At 35.0% G+C, this 21,284-nt stretch overlaps 2 protein-coding genes across 3 annotated transcripts; both read right to left on the bottom strand.

Annotated features, from left to right (window-relative positions):
- Window positions 1-460: 460 nt before the first annotated feature.
- LOC126698380 (GATA transcription factor 24-like) lies at window positions 461-7,943 on the bottom strand. Of its 2 annotated transcripts, none has more exons than XM_050395548.1 (11): window positions 7,235-7,943; window positions 5,773-5,859; window positions 5,555-5,688; window positions 4,414-4,524; window positions 4,183-4,297; window positions 3,136-3,195; window positions 2,568-2,633; window positions 2,406-2,477; window positions 1,598-1,675; window positions 1,032-1,115; window positions 461-900 (listed from the first exon to the last, which is right to left on the bottom strand). In XM_050395548.1, exons 1-10 carry the CDS (start codon window positions 7,556-7,558, stop codon window positions 1,035-1,037), a joined length of 1,128 nt encoding a protein of 375 aa, XP_050251505.1. In that variant the 5' UTR covers window positions 7,559-7,943; the 3' UTR covers window positions 461-900; window positions 1,032-1,034. The 2 variants fall into 2 exon arrangements, with proteins under 2 accessions (XP_050251505.1, XP_050251506.1); XM_050395549.1 differs by having other exon boundaries at window positions 1,032-1,100; window positions 7,235-7,942.
- Window positions 7,944-19,643: 11,700 nt separating this feature from the next.
- On the bottom strand, window positions 19,644-21,284 carry LOC126700806 (uncharacterized). The gene is made up of 2 exons (XM_050398989.1): window positions 21,162-21,284; window positions 19,644-21,062 (listed from the first exon to the last, which is right to left on the bottom strand). Exons 1-2 carry the CDS (start codon window positions 21,282-21,284, stop codon window positions 19,644-19,646), a joined length of 1,542 nt encoding a protein of 513 aa, XP_050254946.1.

The raw sequence follows: 21,284 nt of genomic DNA, 5'->3' as shown, positions 1-21,284 counted from the left end.
TGACTTGTATCCATAAGGTCCTATTATTATGTTCTAGTACAGGGTCATGGACAAAGCTGACATAATTTGTTTTCTGTTTCCAGATTCCCAAAAGTAAAGAAAGAAAAACACTTGAACATGACAGAAATGTCATTTCACATCTCTGACTCTCCCTTTCGGTAATCAAAGTTTCTTTCCGTCACTTTTTTGTAACCCACTACAGAATATTTATAAAAAAATTTCGCACCTTGGCTAAATTTAGACTCAACAAGGGCACGTGGCTGAGTCCCATATCACCTCATGCTAAAGTACCTTTCTAATTCATATTCAGTTTCCATGCCCAGACTCCCAACTTCTATAATAAAGAACGTGACGGAGGTGCTGACTCTGGTCAGGCAAATTTCAGCTGCACTCAAAACAACAGACAAGCCTACCGATTGGATGTATACCCATTAAACCTACATAAAATTATACTCCCATCAATAGCAACTGTCAAAGTATGGAAATTACTGGATCAATGCGTCTAAATGACTTGACCAGACCAATTATTGACATTCTCATTTTGTAGCTGAACTGAGGTTTGTTGAGATCAGAACATCACAAGCACTCGGTACATTTGACATGAATTAAATGTGAGAGGTGACATTAAATATACCGCAATCAGAACAGCCCTAACAAATAAATCACATACAGGTAAAAAGCACTCGAAACATTTCTCCTAACAACTCTAACACATGCAAGATCCCGGCACTTGTATCGACGCCAATAATTGCCAGGAATCTATGTCAGCCGAAAGCAACAGTGCATTCCTCCAGCCACAAGATGATTTCGTTGCACTTGGAGTTCACATCATGGTTGCTTTTAGTCATGACAACTGAAGTCCCTAAAGGCCCCTCCTTTACAAGGATCACAATCTTAGGCCTGAAAGTAGCATGATCACATGAGAGAAATCAAATTGATATAGACCAACTAGTAAGACATGAGGGAACTAAACTGATACATCCTGACTAGCAGCCATATCTCTTACATCAATCAATTAACAAAATCATTACCTTCTAATCGAAGTTAGCAGGGATATCTATATCTGTATCTGAAGGATTAGGAAGCTCAACCAAAGGTTCCTGCAGATACCACAACTTCAACATGAAAATTGTATATCCAAAAACCCATATCAGAACCTCCCATGAATGATGTAACGATTATCAGAAGATTACATTCGAAAATTTTGAGATTTTATATCTGCAGTTACAAATTAAAATGCATTTATGTAAAAAAACGTGTACTTATACCAATGATAGCTAAATAAATATATTATCTTCCTTCCGTTTCTTATCTGAAATCTTTGGTACAAATATGAGACTAACGGACAGAGCAAATGGTGCCTCACTTCTTATGCGTTTGGATTTAGGGAAGTGTTGAGAATTAAATGGAAGATAGGTGAAAGTGATTACACGGGAAGTACTTCACCGTGGAAATGAAGAAAACTGCAACAGCAGAACTTTGCACTAAGCCCACTTTTTATTTATCAACACTAGAGGCAGTGAGAAGTGGAGAACAGTATTTTGTAAATTTCTAGCTCAATGGTATTAACTCAAAAGCCAAGATATAGCTATTATACCTGCTCCTCATCATTAACTGAAGAATGGACAAGTCCCATGGGAAGATCCGAAAAATCTACAGCAGTGTCATGCAAATCCTGCACCACATGGAATTGAAAGTCACCATGGAAACAAATAAAATACAATTTAGGGTTGAAATAATAATTTGTGAGAGATGAGAAGGAAATTAGCCTGGGATTAGATGTCTTAATATGCTGAACAAGATCTTTCGTCAAAAAAAATGTTTCCACACGAGAGAGAGAGAGAGAGAGAGAGAGAGAGAGAGAGACATTGTTGTTTTAACAAGATAAACCATTTATTCTGAAGAACTCATGCAAGAAGAATTCTGTCCACCAAGTATCCGCCAAGACTTCTACTTTTTTGATAAACATAAAAACTGTAAGGAAATTATTAGGTTTTGTGCATGTGTGTGTGTAAGTCTTTTGTCTTTACTATTTTTATAATTTGCTTTAATTTAAAGATTTTGAGGACTGACATTAGGGCCGCCTAACAAGTTCCTTACAAAATATACACAGCTGGGTACTAAAACATAAACATGGATTTCAAGGTATTTTTTAAATGCTATGGCTATTTGAACCCTACTCAAATCCTCACAGTAAGCTCAAATTGTTTTATTCACAAAAGAAACAGCATAACTGCAATCAGTAAAGAGCAAATTTCATATCATTGTACCAAATATAAAACAAACTAGTGCAGTTGATTAAAATGTTTCTTCAAGGCTATTAAGAACATAATTAGTCAAAGACATAAAAAAGGGACAATTGACTTCATTACTCTATTGCTTGCTCTCAGGGATCAAAAACATACTTCCTCATCAGGGTTAACAGAAGACTTATTGGTTCCTTCAGTGACAGGTTTAGAAGGGTCTTCAGGAGCTTCCTGCATGCACCATAAATTAGTTTAGATGCTTGAAACAAGCTTGTCCAATTCACTTATAATGTATTTGAAGCAGATAAGAAAATTTAATACTTGCTCATCCTGGTTGCCAGAGAATTCTCCATCTGTAATTGACGGTTTGACATCAACTGGGGTTTCCTGCAGATCCCGTTAAAGCCTTTAGGTAAATTGATCTTGGCAACAATAGCAACATAACAAATACCAGAAAATTAATTAAACATTGTGTACAACAGACAAATCCTGATATACTAGGTAAACTCATTTAGCAATCTGGATGTCAGCAATTCCAAGCATAATAATGAACATAATAGGACGATCCATGCATTAGATGAGGCAGAGTAATACTACACAGAAATATCAGATTATGACAATGCACAAGCCTAGAATTGTACAACCCCCTACTTATCAAAAAAAGAATATTACAACCCCCCATCCCTAGGGAAAATAAAAATTAAAAGCACAAGAGGAAAATCATAAGTAAAAAACTCATTAAAAGAAAATGCTATGGGGTGCAACCCTAATACACAGGATGTATACACAAGGAAGAAGAAAATCATAAAACACAAAAATGGTATATGCTTCCAAACTTAAAGAAAATACATATTCTGGAGATATTGGGGTTCTTTCTTGTGGTACATACATTTCCAACATGGTCCATGGAAACATTCCTTCCTCCCTTACTGAGATCCCTCAATGTTCCCTGTACATTCAAGAAAGTCGTGAGGAAAATTGGCAAGAAAGTTGTGAGGGAAATAGACAAATTATACCAAAGGAAACGATACATCTCTGATAGCAAAACAGCAAAACTCAAGCTGAAGCCACACTTGGATAACAACGATACAAAATATATCTTATGCAATTATCTACTAAAGCTGAGGTACACCCTGACACTCACACAAGACACAACAGCCTATTTGAACTTGAGATTGTAAAGCTTAAGGAGGAGTTTGGCACATATGCATTCAAACTGCTACCTCTTATTTTTAACAAAACTATTTTACTCAAAAAAAAAAAAAAAAAATGCAATGCACAAAAGCACTCCTCACAACCAGGAAAGTAAAAAAGAATAGATGACAAACTACAAAACATTTATTAACAAATGAATCAAGTAGAAGAGTTACCCAATGACAAAGAAAAGTAATAGAATCAATATTGAAACTATCTTTATCTACATATCATGAGTAAATAAATGAGCTGTTTAAAGTGTAATTTTCTATCAAATACAGAAGAGAACAGACCTTTGCACTAAATTCCTATTAGCTCATTATATAATCTCAAATCAGTAAAACAACATTATCATTTATACCAAGAAAACCTCATAAGATTTCTTAAAAACAAGTAGTGCACCCAACTTCAATGTGGCATATTAGTAAGGTACAGAGATCTCGAGTTGGTTACACCACTCTCCTCAAATAACGACCCACAACTCTTCAACTCTTTGTAGCTACCACCTATAATAGCTATTGTGAAGAAGTTAATAAAACACACACACATGCACACAGGAAATCAGGACCAAGCGTTCCATCAAACATGACATCAACTCCTACAAACCAAAGCATAACAATTCCAAGTCCAAATACATACAAAATGGCCCACTATGCAATCACACAGACCTACTTTGAATCACAGCAAGCACACTGATAGAACACAGCCAACACACTCCTTCAGAAAACAAAATAAAATAAACCTTATTTGCCCACATTAGACCGCATGCATTACATAAAGTCCTCGGTCCAGCTGGCCCACGACGCATTGCAGGAGTATTATTTTCACTAACACCACAATGTTGACATCTGCGCAAACTGGAAATAAAAATTCCAGAAACAAGTGCAATGAACATAAAAGTTAGTACCACTAACAAATCATGGATTATTCAAAAGCTGAAATAAGCAACAACCAATATAAACCTGGAACTCACACAGATTCTGGACGAGGAGTACCATCTTGAAGGCAACTCTGAGGAGAATCCCAACTAGAAGCACCTGAATTTTCTTTTACAGATGCAAACTGTCCATTCTTGCGGTGCATCCTACCAGAATTATAACAAGGAGAGAGAATCATGCATCATTGACACTGACACCATTTTTACTGGTTTAAATAAGGATATACCTAAAATCTGAAATCACAAGTTAAAGTGCACTAGGGCAAAAATAAATCAATTTTGACACACCTACAATTTAGCACATTCTTCCTATAGTTTCATTTCTCATATTCATGCACCCATACTCGGCCAAAAAGCCAAAAACTGTGTGGGAAATACTAGAACATGTGGATATCAATGCAAAATCCCATCTATATATACTTTTAGAGGAAGAAATTTTGATGATTTTAAGAGATCTAACCGTATACAGATGACATGATGTGTTTGAATCAACATTATAGATGACAAGCCTTGTGGCTATGAACCAGCATCCAATGAATAGACAATGTCATTTCTTCTGTAAAATGCTAAAGTACACTCGCACAGAGAAATATAACGCACAAAAATTTTGGTTGTATGACTTGCTTAAATGTTGTGCCCAGGATATTGCTTAATCCAATATAGTTACACAGATAAATTATTACTAAACAAAGAAGAAAAAATGGTACTTCTGCATTGCAAAATTGCATAGTTATATTCCTTAAATTTCTAAAACCAATGGGGGAGCTAGATGGAAAAAATTCTTGAAGTGATTAGTGGCAAACCTCAGCCACTAGATTTCAAATAACAAAAAATCTCTGATGAATCACAGAAGGCAATTAAACAAGCAGTTGGCACCAATAGAGTAAAAAATCATCCTCAAAACTAAAATTTTTCTTTCCATCCATCTAAAACTTCTGTATTGCCCAAGAACAAAACCTAAAGCTTAATACTTTCTTTTATGATAAAAGAACGCATACCATCATTTTCCTTTATTTATTTCTTTTAAATATATCAAATGTATTATTACCATGCATGAAAATCCAAATGGGTATTTTCTCAACATAACCAAAGAAGAAATACCTTAATTCCAAATGGTCAAACTATTAAAGCATTAATTACAGATAAAAATGAAAAACCAAATACAAATTCATCTCACCTCTGTGCAACTTCTTTTCGAACAGTGTACCGAATTTTTTTGTCAAAACATCTCTCTTTCCGTTTTTCACGAAACCTAACCAAGGATGCTATTCTTCGTGAAAGATTTGAGCGCTTTGGGGTTTCACCTACACCCTACACATAGTGGCCCGACAACTCATGAGAATAGGCACAGAAAATGCAACTTCTTGCTTTCTATAATTTCAAATTTTGTGGTACCCTGTTATTTTGATTAAAAGGTACTTCAATTGTAGGCACACCAGTTGGTACATCGCGTCCACCTAGAAGCAAGAGCACTGCTTGTACCTGTTGCACATGACACAATGCAAAAAACCCAGGCATCCTTCAAAACGGGCACACTCCAAAACCAGCAAAGTCATTTGAAGAGATTGTAGTGTGTGTGTGTGTATAAGAAAGTGACTTGACCAGTTGATAACAAGAAAAAAAAAATGAAAAATACAACATACATTAAGATTTGGATTAAGGGCAACAATATAACATACTACAGTACCCAATCATAATAATTATGTGTGTTTCAAAAGTAAAACTTCCACAAAAATAAGATGAAAACATATCAGGGACGATCAGGTTTTAAATATTAAAAACCATTCTACAGTTTTCTACTTTCCAATGTAAATATCCACAAAATCACCAAGTTGACTAGGGACTTGAAAACAAGATGACATTAACAAACACAGAATTCTGCTTGTGAGAAAAGAAAACAGTAAGAATATACCAAAAAAGTCGTATAACTTCTAAAATAATATTAATAAATAGACAACCTATCAAATCCAAACAAAAAATATATAACAGTGGTCATTAATTACCAATAAATTCCCTAAATTTCCAAGGAATTATTAGGTACTCTGGATTACATTTGATGTGATACTCCAAGATAATAAAAGCAGGCCACCTAATACAAAAAATGACATAAGAAAAGTCATGTGAATAAGAAAGATTTTTGTAATAGGCAGCTAGCTTTTTAATTATCCGAAAAATTCCCTAGTAACTATTAGGTACTCCTAGAGTAAAAATAACGTATTGACGGGCCAATTTTATTTTATATATACACACACAAACATGCTAAAAAATAAAAATAAACCACATAATGTGAAAAATGAGATAAAACCCTTAGTCCCAAATTTTTGGAGTCGGCTATAAATCCTCAAGAAAACTAATTACGGTTAGCCACATGTATTCTTTTCCTTCATTCTATTATATCAGAGTTCATAACCTTTGTTACTTCCTTAATTGACATGTTCTTTTCAACTACTTCTACTAATGTTATTTTTTGTCTTTCTCTACCTCTTTCATTCCCTCAACTTAATCATCTCTCTTTCTCACTTGTTCATTAATTGCTCTACTATTCACATGATCAATCCAGAAGTATCTAATACTTTCCAAAATCCCCCATTGTCGTTTTGTTGTCGGGACCGCTTTCCATTAATCTCAAGTCCTTAACTTAAAAACCCAAATAAATTCCAAAAACATTAAATACAATTATCAAATCCAATATTCCCATATTTCAAAAAAAAAAAAAAAAAAAATCAACGAAATAAAAAAAATTGTTCTCAATATCATCTCCACCTAAAAAGCAAAACAAAATTCATAACAAAACTAAAACAAAACCATAATCAAATTACTCTCAGATAGAGAAATTGATATAGATAGACATATATACCTTTTCAGGCGTGACAGCTGGGAACACGTAGACCTCACCTTCGAAAGAAAGAGTAAGCTCACTCGTCCGAGACGCCATAACCACTCCTCCACCAACACCTCCACCACAGCCACCACCACCACCACCAACTCCAACTCCATACTCCGCAACGCTAACCGAATTCACGTGAGCATCTTCCAAGTCATCCATAGCATCATCACCACCACCACCACCACCATCTTCGTACTCACCTTCATCATCATCGTCAAGCGGTATCGGTCCCCGCACCGCCACGTGGTCCCCATACGGACGCGCCTGCAAAGGCTGTGGATTCGCTGCCGCCATAATTATCTACCTAATCAAAACCTTTATTTTTACTATACAAATCCAAAAGTTCCAAACCCTAAGTTCTCAACCTGTTCCATCGAAGAAGAAACATGGTTTTTTTTTTTTTTTTTTGGTCACTTCAATAAAAAAAAAAAGCCAAAAAAAAAAAAAAAAAACCCTAACCCTAAGAATTGAGAATTCGTGAGCTGAGCTCGAAGAATAAAAAGAAGCTTCGAAAGAATAACGATCAAAAAAATAAATACCCTGAAATAGCTAAGAATTGCAGGGTGTGCCCCTGTGTTTCCTTGAAGAGGCTCAATTGGGTAAATAAAATTTTCTTTTTTTTTTCCTTTTTGGAAATGAAAGAGAATGTGATTTATGTGACGGCTTGTCGAGGATTATTTTTTTACTTTCTATTTATATATAAATAGCTGGGTTTTGTTTGTGTGTTGCGCGTGTGTATGGGGGTGAAATTATGTTTCACGTGGATGTGGGGCCCACTGGAAAGTTGGAAATGGAAGGAGTTTGGAAGTGTGATCTGACGCGTGTGGGATATTGGGATTGGGATTGGGATTTTTGGAGTGTGTTCGATGTTCCCGACAGAACAAAAGGAAGGAAAAAGAGAGGGGATAGGGTTTGTCCATTTAAGGAATGAGATATATATCATGGACTTGAGTTTTCATCCAAAATAATTTTAGTGCTTGTAACTGTGGTTGGAGGAGTTTTTTTTTTTTTGGTTTGGATAAGGGTTGCTATAAATAGTGTAATCCAATGATTTATAGTGGTGGCTGCTATAAATAAATAAAAAGTGAGATGTAGAAAAAAAAGCATAGTTTTAAAAGTCAATATGTTAAAAGAACCATTTTTACTCTACTCTTAGTTTTTGATTTTTACCCGTTTTGGCATGTTTTTTTTTTTTTTTTAATTGGTTTTAGGGGTTTTGTTTTTATCATACTAAATTAGTGATCAATTCTTGATTAAACTGATTCAATCGGCCAGTCTAATCTGTTTTTAAAACTATAAAAAACTATTATTGGTATGGAAAAATGTCTAATAATTATTTGATTGAATTATTAGTGCATGTTTGGAATGTACTTATAAGCCAGTTTATTGCTTATTTATCTTACTATTTGTAGATTCCAAATGAGTCACTTACTTATTTTATATAACTTTTATTTTATATTTATAGTATTAGTATTGCTAGCAAAAAGCTAGATAAAATGTTCTCAAGTAGAAACTTAGCTTCATGCACTTTTTATAAGTACTTGGAAGGAAAAAAGCACCATAATAATGTTACGTTGATCTTTGATGGTGAATCAATGCTTGCACAATGTCCTAATGTTGAAGACTTTCTATCGGTTGAACTATGGATACATTGAACAAACAAGAAAGCTAAAGTGGTGCCAATATGACATTATCTTAGAGGGTTGTGGTAATATTACATAATTGGGCATAACTTTGTGCTACAACTTGCCACATGACGAGTTGTGATTGACAAAAATGTGTCAGTGGGCTATGTGGGAACACACTTTTGCCAATCACAACTCATTATGTGGCGAGTTGTGGTACAAAGTTGTGTCCAATTATGTGGTACTAGCATAATTCTATCTTAGACACTTTGATGCCTAGTTAGTGTCTATATTTTAGGAGTATGGGTACGATGTTACGTGATAGGTTTCTCATACCTTGCTCTACTTGAGATTGTGAAAATTTATAGACACTGGGATGACATTGTATACTCGTTCATTTTAATAGTTATATTAGTGATGGCTGAGGTGAGCATCAATTGGTTGTCTCTTCTCTCACTTCCAATTCGATTTGATCTATTATGATGACATCAACTGGTAGTGAGAATTCGAGTAGGCTAGCTAATTATGTCCTAGTGGTTGATTGGAAATTCTTGGGATGCCATTGTGAGCAAAATCAATGGGAGTTTCTTTATTGATGGCATAGATCTTGGCCATGAGACTATTTTCCCTATGGATATAGACCATGTCATCTAAGGACTACACCCATATTGAATGGCCACCCTTCTACTGAACACAAGTATTAGGTCATTTTTTCTTATAATTCGCACGCCTTGATTAGTGATTGAGACTGAACACAAGCATTAGGTCATTTTTCTAATAACCTGCACGCCTTGATTAGTGATTGAGACTAGATCGGCTGTTTATGTTCGCCTATACACGAACAATAGACAAGGACCCTAGACGATCTATTCCTTATCGAACTTGATTATTATGAGGTCACTTCGATTTTTTATGTTGTTTTTTTAAAACATAAATTTATTACTCTTCCTAGTTGCTAGTTGGCTAATGAGGATGTTACCATGCTTGATACCCAATTTATTGAATACCTTGATGAAAAAGCACAAATGCATCATGAAGAAAAATTTATCAAGCTTTTCACATAAAATGATGAAAAATCAAAATTTAATGTTAATGTTATTAATCCACATTGTATTATCTATAACACGCTCATAATTATTGAAGTAACATGTTAATGAACACTACAGACTAGTGATAATAACAAAACCATATAAAAATGATATATTAGAGCAACCACATCAGTTTGTGCAAATTTTCCGTCTATTTTGAAAGAAAAAACCTACTTTTTCTATTTTACACATCTACTTTTACAAAATACTCACATCAGTTTATCTATTCTACACATTTATTCAATAAAATATTAATTCTTTTTACATTTTTTTATTATTTCCTTTCCTCTTGAACAACTCACAAACTCATCTTCTCCATCGAGCTACAAATCCAAAATCACCCACACCCAGCAACCAGCCACCATCAATGATCAAATAGAACAAACCCGTCGGAATTATCGGTGTTCACTGAGTCAAGGTCTTGGATCGCCGAATCATGGTCCGTCGAGAAAGCCGATCTTTTTCATGTGATCAGAGATGAGACAGGTTGATCGGATCATGGTTCGTCGTTTTCATGGTTTGTTGGAATCACCATTGTATTTGATCGGAGAGACTGATCGGCTTTGAGAGAAAGTTGATCGGTGAGAGTGAGGTGAGAAAGGAAATGAGAAAAAGAGAGTGAGGTGAGTCAGAGGTAGAGAGAGGAGAGAGAGAGAAAAAAGAATAAAAAAGTTATTTACATTGTGAACAGTAACTGTGCATATATGCATTATTATTGTTCATTTACACGGTCATGGTGTATATTTGCATATTTTTACAAAGACTGATATGAGTGTTTTATGAATTAAAATATGTAAAATTGATCATTTTTTCTATTTTAGGAGATTATAGATGAGCTATGTGGTTACTATTACTCACATTTTTGTCTCTTTTAACACTACAAATTTATTTTTGGTAGTTCAAGCGACAGCCAGAACTTTGCTTGAACTTTGATCGGTGGACTGGTCAAGTGTTTTTCCGGGTTTGTTTGGACAGATTTGGACGCCAGCCGACCAAATCTGTTACCAGCTTTTTGTGAAGGTTTGGATAAGAATTTTATATAAAATTAAAAAAAAAAAAATCATTACTTTAGAAAAAGAAATTATTATTTAATCAAAAGGTGCTAGAATTTTTTTTTTTGGAGACTAAAAAAAAGGTGCTGGATTAATAGTAAAATGAATGAAGTCAGGGAATGTAATTATATGAAGACAACAGAGTCAAAGATAATGATATTATGGTGTTTCGTGCCTCGATTTTCCAAGTTTAATTGTCAGGAGACTATAGTCAAAGTGGGAAGAGAAAAATGGAAGAAGGAACAGGAACAAATAGTAGCCTAAAGCTGTAGTAGTCGTAGGCACTAGGCAGTAGGCGCTACATAGGCAGATTTTTATTTTTATTTTTATTTTTATTTTTGAGAAAAACATAGGCAGATGTTTGTGCTAATATCGCGATTAAACTTGCACAACAAACTATTAAGTATAATCCACATTGAAAATTAGAAAGCAAATACATAATATAATTGTATTTTTTTTGTGTTTGAGAATCAATATAATTGTAGTATTAACAATGATGGGTATCCATCTGGTTAATTAGGAGTTTAATAACAATAATAAAATTGAAAACTAGCATCACAGGTGTGCATCAAATTTAGAAGCCCCAATAAAATAAATTCAACTACTTCATGATAAAATTCTAGCCACAAGATGAAGGTTACTTATTTTTTTTTTTTTTTTTTTTTTTTGATGAATAGGTAATGCTTATTTTATATGTGAAATAGAATATTCTTAAAAAAAAAAAAAAAGATAGGAAAAGTTAATATGTGAAATAGAAAACAAAAACTAATGAGTTCCACCTGTTCGAGACTCCAACAAGTGACACACTTTTCCCTCATTGCCTAGTTCAGCTTATTTGAAGAGAAAATGGAAATGTTGAAGAAGTTGTCGCATTCATACAAATTAAAGTTTTCAACTAATCATCAAATTTTTTTTTTTTTTAATTTTTAAAATCCACTTACCATGATAAAAAAGGATTTGGATAGAAACGTTCCATTTTACAGGAACTATAGTTTGCATTAATTTTCCAAGAAAATACACAGCTTAGTTTGATCTTTTGAGACAAATTGAGCATCTTTTGAGACAAATAGAGCAACTCCTACTATCAGGTGGAATCGCACAAGATAGAGGCGAAAATGGGTAATTACCCATAAGGATCAAACTATTCAGTTAGTTGGCCCGGTTTTGAAACTTTTTGGCAAACTAGCAACTCGAGCCTCAGAGGCTCGGTTTACGTGCTTTGACCACGTCTGATGTGGCAGAGCTGCCATCTGGCATTGACATGGAAATCGAGTCTTAGAGACTCGATTTCCACGTACCAGAAATCGAGTCTTAGAGACTCGGTTTCCAATTGGGGTTTTTCAAATTTAACGTCTTCGTCGTCTATTGCATTTGTCTCACTTTCACTCACACTCACCTCACACCCTCTCACTCTCACACAAACCAGAGCGCTCTCACTCTCTCACCCTCAGTCTTACATTTCCATTTCCCACACTCACAAAACTCTCTCATTTCTCTCTATCTCTCACAAAACTCTCTCATTTCCCACACACACACAGAACCCCGCCGGCGTCGACGACAGAGCCCAGCCCAGCCCAGCGACGACGCGGACGAGGCTGAGCCCAGCCATCGGCTCCTCTCCTCATCTCATCGATCTCTCTCTCCCTCACTAGGAGATCCTTTCTCCTTTTCTCCCTCTCTCTCATTACCACCCCCATACCCATTCATTTTTCCTCACCATACCCATACCCATACCCATTCCGATTTTGGTTGGTAAGTTATTTATATGATTTTTTGTTTTGATTAATGTGAAATTTTGGGTTTGGATTTGGATACTTAACATCTAGGTTATTTATTTAATTTTCAGTTTTGATTTTTGTGAAATTTGGGTTTGGATTTTGTGGTAGATACTTTATTTAATTTTTATTTTATGATTTTTATGAAATTTGGGTTTGGATTTGGTGAGTGCAGATGACATTAAACTCTCTTTGGCTGAAGTCAAACTTGCTTGGTTACCCATTCCGATTTTGCTTGGTAAGTTATTTATTTGATTTTTTGTTTTGATTATTGTGAAATTTTGGGTTTGGATTTGGATACTTAACATTTAGGTTATTTATTTAATTTTCAGTTTTTATTTTTGTGAAATTTGGGTTTGGATTGTGTGGTAGATAGTTTATTTAATTTTTATTTTATGATTTTTATGAAATTTGGGTTTGGATTTGGTGAGTGCAGATGACATTGTTGCTTGGATAGTGCATATTGTTGCTGCCATCCTTAAGAGTTTCCAAATTTCTGCCTTCAGGTTAGATTGTTATTGCTGATTAGGATTATAGCTTTTACGAGAGAATTGTATATCTCATTAGGCCCATTTGCTTGTCTATTAGGAGCTTAGAACTTACAAGTTTATATGAAATAGTTATCTCATATATTTATAGTGCTTGCGTACCATTACAAATTACTAAATTATATGCATATAAAAAAGCACTTAGTAGTTTGCTATTGAAGAAACTAATTACATAGTCTTTTTTCAGTTATGTATTTTGGTTGATTGGTTATGATTTAGGTTTTTCGGTTAGGAATGGTTTTGTTTAATTAGTTTAAATAGATGGATTAGATTTAGTTTTGATTAAGGGATTTTGGTTAGAAGTTTTGTTTACGTTAGCTGGCTTGGCATAAATTGGTTTTAGGTATCTAGAAATTTCCATATAAGGAAGTAATCTCCCAGCCTTTATCATCACAAGTATAATTGTCTGATTTTATTCAATGAACTACTATGGGACTTTCCACATCTAATAGCACAAACTGTAGAATGGAATGAGTAACATGAGCTTGACATGGGAAAAGCAATAATATAAAATCTTTAATACAAGAAGGTTCAAGGATTCAGAAGAATTAAAAAAGTCTACAGCTAAATGCTTCATCATTTGATTACTCAGAGATAGGGACTCCATTACTGCAGTCAATATTTTGTATCTAAGCCTACTAAGTGACCCACACAGCACATAACTGTTTCTAGATGAAACTAGTTCAAAACTTTTTTTTTTTTTTTTTGATAAGTAATAAGATATATTGAAAAAAAGGAACACCCAAGTGCACCGGAAGTGAACTAGTTCAAAACTAGTTCAAAACTTATTCTGTCAGTATGATGTTCGTCTCATCTATATTGTACCATAACTCAAGAAACATGTCATTCACAGATTTCTAAAGAAAAATATTACTTGCTTCAATTTAAGAGTCTGGGCAGCCGTGATAAACAGAAATAGTAAACAATAATATAGGAACATGTTAAGTAACTCACAAAACATGTGGATGACAGATTGTTAAAGTAAAATTCTTATTTGCTTCAAGAGCCAGCAATGAAGAGCAACAATCAACAATGAAATTATGAATAATGAGTAATACAAGAGAAAGTTTGAACACATTATTTTTTTTGATTTGAAGTTACATACACTCACGTGGGTCTTGAACCCACGACCTCACCCTTCATGTTACTCTTACAAGGTAAGTTTGAATGCATTGTTAAATGCATCACATGCCACACAACACAATTAAGCCTGTATGCACATTGGGCACTAATGAGACATCTTCTCCCCCTAACTAAAGTGAGGTCACAGCAGTTCAAAGTAAGAGTGTGGTATGGAATAATGGTAATTATTGCTGTCGCAATGAGAAGCCATTGAAAATTTTAAGGTGGAATGGTAGAAACAAATCTTACATGGCTGCAGGGCACCCCATGGATGCCTCCCCACTATAACATTATTTTGTCTTAATCACAAACAAACTGGCATTATTGAAAAATGTGAGGTGGCCAATGATATAACCTATATGTTTCCAATCTGATTATGAAGTTATATTTTTAGCAAGATAGATAAATGTGATGATCAGTAGTATGAACAAAAACACATACATGTGAAAGAAAAGTAATTTCTAAAATAAAACAGACTACATAACAGCAGCAAAAAGCAGCCTTTTGGTATCAAAGGATTTATTAACTCATTGGATTATACCGGCACAAATGAAGTACCGTCTAATGTGCTGAGTGATTAAAAATATGCCAATCAAATTGCAAGGGAAAATTCTACAAAAAGGAATTAAAAATAATAATGCTTGAAGGCACAATATCTTTGGTAGTCAAACAATGACATGGTTCAAAAACTTATGTTGATACAGTTAGATTGTTGACAAGAAACAATAGAAATACAAGACTGAAAAACAAAAAGGAAGTCCATGCATTCTAGAGAAAATATAAGATACAGAACAAGACAAAGGAAAGTTTTTTAAGACAATTTGGGCACATGTATCAATAATTAACAATTGCAATATTGAGAAGCAGTCTTGTTTCATATTAGATATGCTATAAGGACTTATTATACTTTGGTAGTGAAAAGGACTTACTGTTTGTGAGATATCACCACAAAAAGCTGTTTGACAAAATAGGATTTGTTAAGATGAACTTTAATAAGAAGGACAACAGCTTGTTTATGAAATAAATTATGAGCAAAATTTTGGGATTAGATCAACACAATATAAGACTAGACATGCTTCAAGATTTAGTTTTGCATTGACATGTTTACTATGGATGAAATGAGAATCCTAAGAAATGGCAAGACATGAAAATTACACCTAAGAAGATAAGAGGCCAACCCAACTAGAGACAAGTCGAGAAAACTATGTCAGCTCAGTTTAGCCATGTGAAATGAAAGTAACAGCACTGTGCTTGTATGATATGGGCATATAATGTGTACACACACACACAAAGGTGCATCAAGGTGCTGAGAGTGGACATGTTGCCTTGCCTTGCAATTTAATCCAAACAAAGAAATTGTCACATATAGAGCTATTTGTCAATCAAGATTGTATATCAACAATGCAGATTTAAAGACTTGGGCATAGTTAAGTTATTAATATTATATATATATATATATATATATTAAAAGTAAACTGGGTCATGTAAATATATTTTCTAACTTTAGGCATAACTTTTTTGATAATCAATTGTTACAGCAAGTCGGGGAGGAAATTTGAAACCTTGTTCTCCTTATCAAGGAGACCAGTCAATGCCACTAAGTTACAAGCCTTTTGGCAACTTCCAGCATAACTGAATTAATAATGAGAGAAATTCTAAAACTGAATAGTTGCTAAAAACAATAGAATTATGAAATTCACTTCTTCCTAGAACAGGAAACTTCTCTTTATATTAAAATATGTCACACTATTAGTAAATCAACCTGGTATATTAATTAAGTAATTTCCATCAACTTACGAGATTCACACATGGGGGGACCTGTTTAAGTTAAAAATAGCTAAAATCATATATTTACTACACATTAAGCAACTAATATCCAATAAACAAATCACATGAGCAATACCCAAAAGTTTAAAACTTGAATTATCACTAAAAATAAGCAGTGCCCATTTTCATCCAAAGGATGAGGGTGACAAAAGTTGGAGAATTGCAGAGAATTGAAGTGAAAAATAAGAACCTTTTGGTTAACACCCAGTGGGGAGGCAGTGAGGTAAGAGACAGTCCAATCATAGAACACAAAAGGGTCACCTGCCATGGCGGTGTGCCTTCTTTTTTCTCTCTTGTCTGAGAAAAGGCGAATCTGAGCCTCCCTCCCCTCCCCCCCTCCACCCATTTTTATTTTTCTTAAAAATAGATTTATTTATTTATTTATTTTTGTTGCTGATCTCGTATTTTTCTTTTATGGGTTTTTTTTTTTTTTACCTAATTAGGATATGTTTGTTTTATCTTCAATTCAATAGTATTTATTTTTATTTGTTGTTGTTGTGGAAAATGAATTCAATGGTATTGAAGTCTTTGAAGTCTTAGGCTGATTCGAAGTCCAAACACGCTCTTAAAATGGATCTGATGGTGTACATACTGACTTATCTGATGAAAACAAAATTGCTGGAGAAATAGAATTTAATTGTACACTATTTGTGTTTTATTGGGTAATGCAACGAGGGGCTGAATTTAATTGAAAAACCTAATGAGCATTACCTGAGTTGAATACAATTACATTTACCCTAAATGTAAGTTGATATTCCAGAAAACTTGGAGATTACAACATTTTTAGTGAACTTCTAGAAGGACTAGTAGACATTGATTTCTCAGGAGTAAAATTTATCTAGACAGATGCCAAGAGATTTATAGCTTAATTGAGTTGAAATTCCTCCTCTCCATTTCCAAAAATATAATGAGAAATAAAATTATGGGTTGCTGATATAAAAGACAGATTAGGTGTGTGGAATGAGGCTGCATTCTGCCAAAGCTTTGTATTGTGGTATTTGTAACTAAGCATTATTCTGTGTGTGATCTTCTTCTAAAAAATAAAAATAAATAAAAAAAACTGCGTGTGTTCAAAACTGTAACCTTAAAAATAAAATCCTAAGTCTAAAAAGCTTTGTGTTCATATTGGTCTCTTTTGGTTTACTCTTTCATCTTTTATTGAATTCTCATTGTACAAATTGGCTTTAGTTGCTCTAACTCATACCTATATATTTAAGCATATTGTGTGTTCAATTTTGAAACTAACTGCTTATCATTCTTCTTCAGTATGGCTGCTGCAAATGCTAGACGCATTGACTATACACAGCCTGGACCCATTGACGACTCGGTGTTGTCACAGCAGGCGACGCATCGGTCCGAAGCTATTTGGAATGGGCGGGTAAAACACTCAACTAAATATTTACTTGTGCACATGCATTTAATCCATACAATGTACACGTATTTGCATATACTATATTAATCCATAACGAGATGTTATGTGCAGGATCCAGGGTCCATTACCTGCCGTAGTCGTAGTTCAGAGTTCTCCAAGCAACCTCCAATGGTGGACGACCGAGTGAGGAACATCATCACCACAGTTGGTTTGGAGGGACTCCTGTGGGTCCCGGGTAGAGAGATTAACACTGTCAATCTGTTATCAATCTATTGATTAGACGACCAGAATGATAATTAAAAATCTGTGCTTAGTGGACAAGCACATGTGGCTTAGTTTTCTGGGCATGTGTAGCTGTAGCATGAGACATAGCACTCAAGGATCAATCCTACCATGTAGTGGTTGTAAATGAGCTAATTAGAGTTAGAACTTCAATTATATTCAAAATAAAATTAAAAAAACAAGTTTGAACTTTTAATAGTCCACTCAATTGTAGGTGCTTATAGTTTGTGCATTACAATGTGATATGAAATTATACTGAATGTGTGCTTTTTGTGTATTGTTGGATTCTGAAGACATGAGATGTTGATTTTCTTTTCTTTTTCTTTTTTTTTGGATTTACAGGGTTGGGTTACTTAGATGTTGGCAGTTGAAAACAAATAAACTAGATTGTATAATTTTATTTTGTTCATTTCAGTTATATTTTTGGATTTACAAGGTTTACTCTTCGATGTTGGCGGTTTAGTAAAAAATTACCTGAAATTAGTTCTCAAATGGGGTAATAACAAAAAATTGAAAAAAAAAAAAATCGCAGTAGAAATGGGGTTACCATAAATGGAAATGAGACTCGGTTTCTACTTATAGAAATCGAGTATCTTATACTCGGTTTCCATAAATGGAAATCGAGTCTCTAAGACTCGATTTCCATTTATGGAAACCGAGTATAAGATACTCGAGTTCCACTGGGAATTTTTTTTTTTTTTGTGTGTTTGGCCGCAGGTCACCAAAATTGGGGCAAAATTAAAAGGATTCCCAGTAGAACTCGAGTATTTTATACTCGGTTTCCATAAATGGAAATCGAGTATAAGATACTCGAGTTCTACTGGGATATTTTTTTTTTTTTCTGTGCCGCAGGTCACCAAATTGGGGCAAAATTAAAAGGTTCCCAGTAGAACTCGAGTATTTTATACTCGGTTTCCATAAATAGAAATCGAGTCTCTAAGACTCGATTTCTATTTATGGAAATCGAGTATAAGATACTCGAGTTCCACTGGCATATTTTTTTTTTTTGTGTGTTTGGCCGCAGGTCACCAAATTGGGGCAAAATTAAAAAGGAGGCTAAATATCCCAGTGGAACTCTAGTATTTTATACTCGATTTCCATAAATCAAATTTTCCAGGGTCCAGAACACATCAAACAACTACATACGCTATGATACGCGAACGGAGCATACATTAAAGTTCTACAACCAGATTAAAACAGTAACTATTCAATAAAATTATTGTTGGATAAAAAGTCTTAGCACACAATGGCAGTTCAATACTAGAAGGGCAACTTGCCAAAGTAATATCATTGTTCGTATTATAGGAAAAAGCTGCATCACGCAACTAATGTAACGAGTAAAATGGATAGCAAATAGTTCAATTATCCGTAATTTACAACAATAAACAAAATAACAACTAAGTTAATACAACATAGTGGTGATATTCGCCTAGCGGAAGCTCCATACTGATATAACATATTATACATATTCACCTAACACTTGTCCATACTGATACAACATACTCTACATAATCACCTAGCTTGTCCATACAGAAGATCACGACAAGTCCCACGTACAATGTCACTTACGAAAATCAAGTCTCCGCTTGCCTGACAAACATTAAATACGGTTATTAGTTTCCAAATGCAAAGAACAAAAACCAAATGACATTCTGAGTATATTATATAAAAACAGTGACGGCACTTGCCTAGTTCATAGCACTACCACTTGTCGAAGCCCCATGGGAATTGGGACAGCATCTACGGTTATGCCCCTCTTGATGACACACTCTACATCGTTGCCTCGGTTGAATCTTCCTCAACTCCGGATCTTCCCTCCGGCTTCCCCGTTCTCGCCGTACCCCATCCATTTCATTCCTTATTCTTGACATCGTAGGACGACCTTTGGCCCGCAACAATTGTGGGTCAGGCACCCACCGTGGTCCGCGAACGTCTGTCCATAATGACTCTGACTTTGGCACCACAAAATTATGTGAATATGTGAGAATGGCGTTGTTCAGACTGTAACATGGGTCAATATAGCTGGGCGCATCGAGATGCAGACCTTTAAGAACTTTAATTGCATGTGAACAAGGGATCTTCAAGTTTTGCCACTTTCCACAACCACATGTTCTATCAAATATGCGCACATCATGACTGTGATTTCCCCCTCCAGCTCTATGGTCGTTATACGGGGTAACCACTTGATATATACCCTCTGCATGATTATAATTCCTCAGAGTGTGTCCTGCAATTTTCTGCTCATTTTTGTTATAGATCTCCATTGCATAATCACTCCACACCTTACCTCGAGAGAGATCAGAAGTAATTTGTTTATGTCGATCGTGGAAATATGCAACAAGTTTAAAAAAAGTGAACTCAACCATTGCAGCAATGGGCAAACCGCGGGCACCTTTAAGAACCCCATTAAAGCACTCAGAGATATTGGTTGTCATTGCCCCGTAACGTCTTCCACCATCATGTGACTGGGTCCATTTGTCTACATCCTCACTCATTAGATATGTGTATGGCATATAACGTATAATCCGGCGATCAGTAGAGTCTACACCCCTCAGTAAATTAATCTCGGCCTCTTTAATGGTTTGCATTATGGACACAAATTTAGCATCATGAGTCGCATATCCAGCTTTCAAGGCCAATGCCTTTAGAGTCGGGTTATCAAAGTGTGTGTTGAAGTTGCTAGCAACATGTCGAAGGCAATATCGATGATATACCCGTTCTCTTCCGTCTTGCCCTCTAGGCCACTCTCGAATGGCGCATTTGATACCTTTATGTCGGTCAGAAATAATGCAAATGTCCTTGTTTTCAATAACACGCTCTATCGAAGTCCTGAGACACTCTAAAAACCATCCCCAACTAGCCCCTGACTCCTTATCCACAACAGCAAAGGCGATAGGCAAAACCTTTTGATTAGCATCCGTTGCCATTGCAATCATCAATACCCCTTTGTATTTACCATATAAATGAGTTCCATCAATACTGATCACTGGCTTGCAATACTGGAATGCAGCAATGCATGGAGCGAATGCCCAATATACATAGCGCAGTAACGTAGTACCTTCTAATGGCTTAGCTATGGTGTGATAGCTATACTGGGTACCCAAATCCTGATCCAAGTATGCCAACAACAACTTTCACAACCTTTGGTAAGACTCCTCCCAATCCCCAAAAATCTTAGCAATTGCCTTCTGTTTTGCGTCCCATACTTTATAGTAAGAAAGCTCATGATCATACTTAGTACGTATGATCTCCCAAAGCTCATCAATAGTAGCAGTGTGCTTTTTTCGCAATCTTCCCATAATTTCTGATGCAACAAAATTAGAATCCAT

This window comes from Quercus robur, chromosome 9 (assembly GCF_932294415.1).
Source record: "Quercus robur chromosome 9, dhQueRobu3.1, whole genome shotgun sequence".
Taxonomy (NCBI): domain Eukaryota; kingdom Viridiplantae; phylum Streptophyta; class Magnoliopsida; order Fagales; family Fagaceae; genus Quercus; species Quercus robur.
Note: the sequence above shows the minus strand (reverse complement) of the source record. Positions and strands in the feature narration are given on the sequence as shown.

Coding starts and splice junctions, on each gene's coding strand:
- LOC126698380 (XM_050395548.1), bottom strand. CDS start 7,558: ATGGCGGCAGCGAATCCACAGCCTTTGCAGGCGCGTCCGTATGGGGAC. Junction 5,860..7,234: donor CAGCTGTCACGCCTGAAAAG/GTATATATGTCT, acceptor CATGTGCAACAG/GTACAAGCAGTGCTCTTGCT. Junction 4,298..4,413: donor ACTCCTCGTCCAGAATCTGT/GTGAGTTCCAGG, acceptor TTTTATTTCCAG/TTTGCGCAGATGTCAACATT.
- LOC126700806 (XM_050398989.1), bottom strand. CDS start 21,284: ATGGATTCTAATTTTGTTGCATCAGAAATTATGGGAAGATTGCGAAAA. Junction 21,063..21,161: donor ATGAGCTTTCTTACTATAAA/GTATGGGACGCA, acceptor TACTTGGATCAG/GATTTGGGTACCCAGTATAG.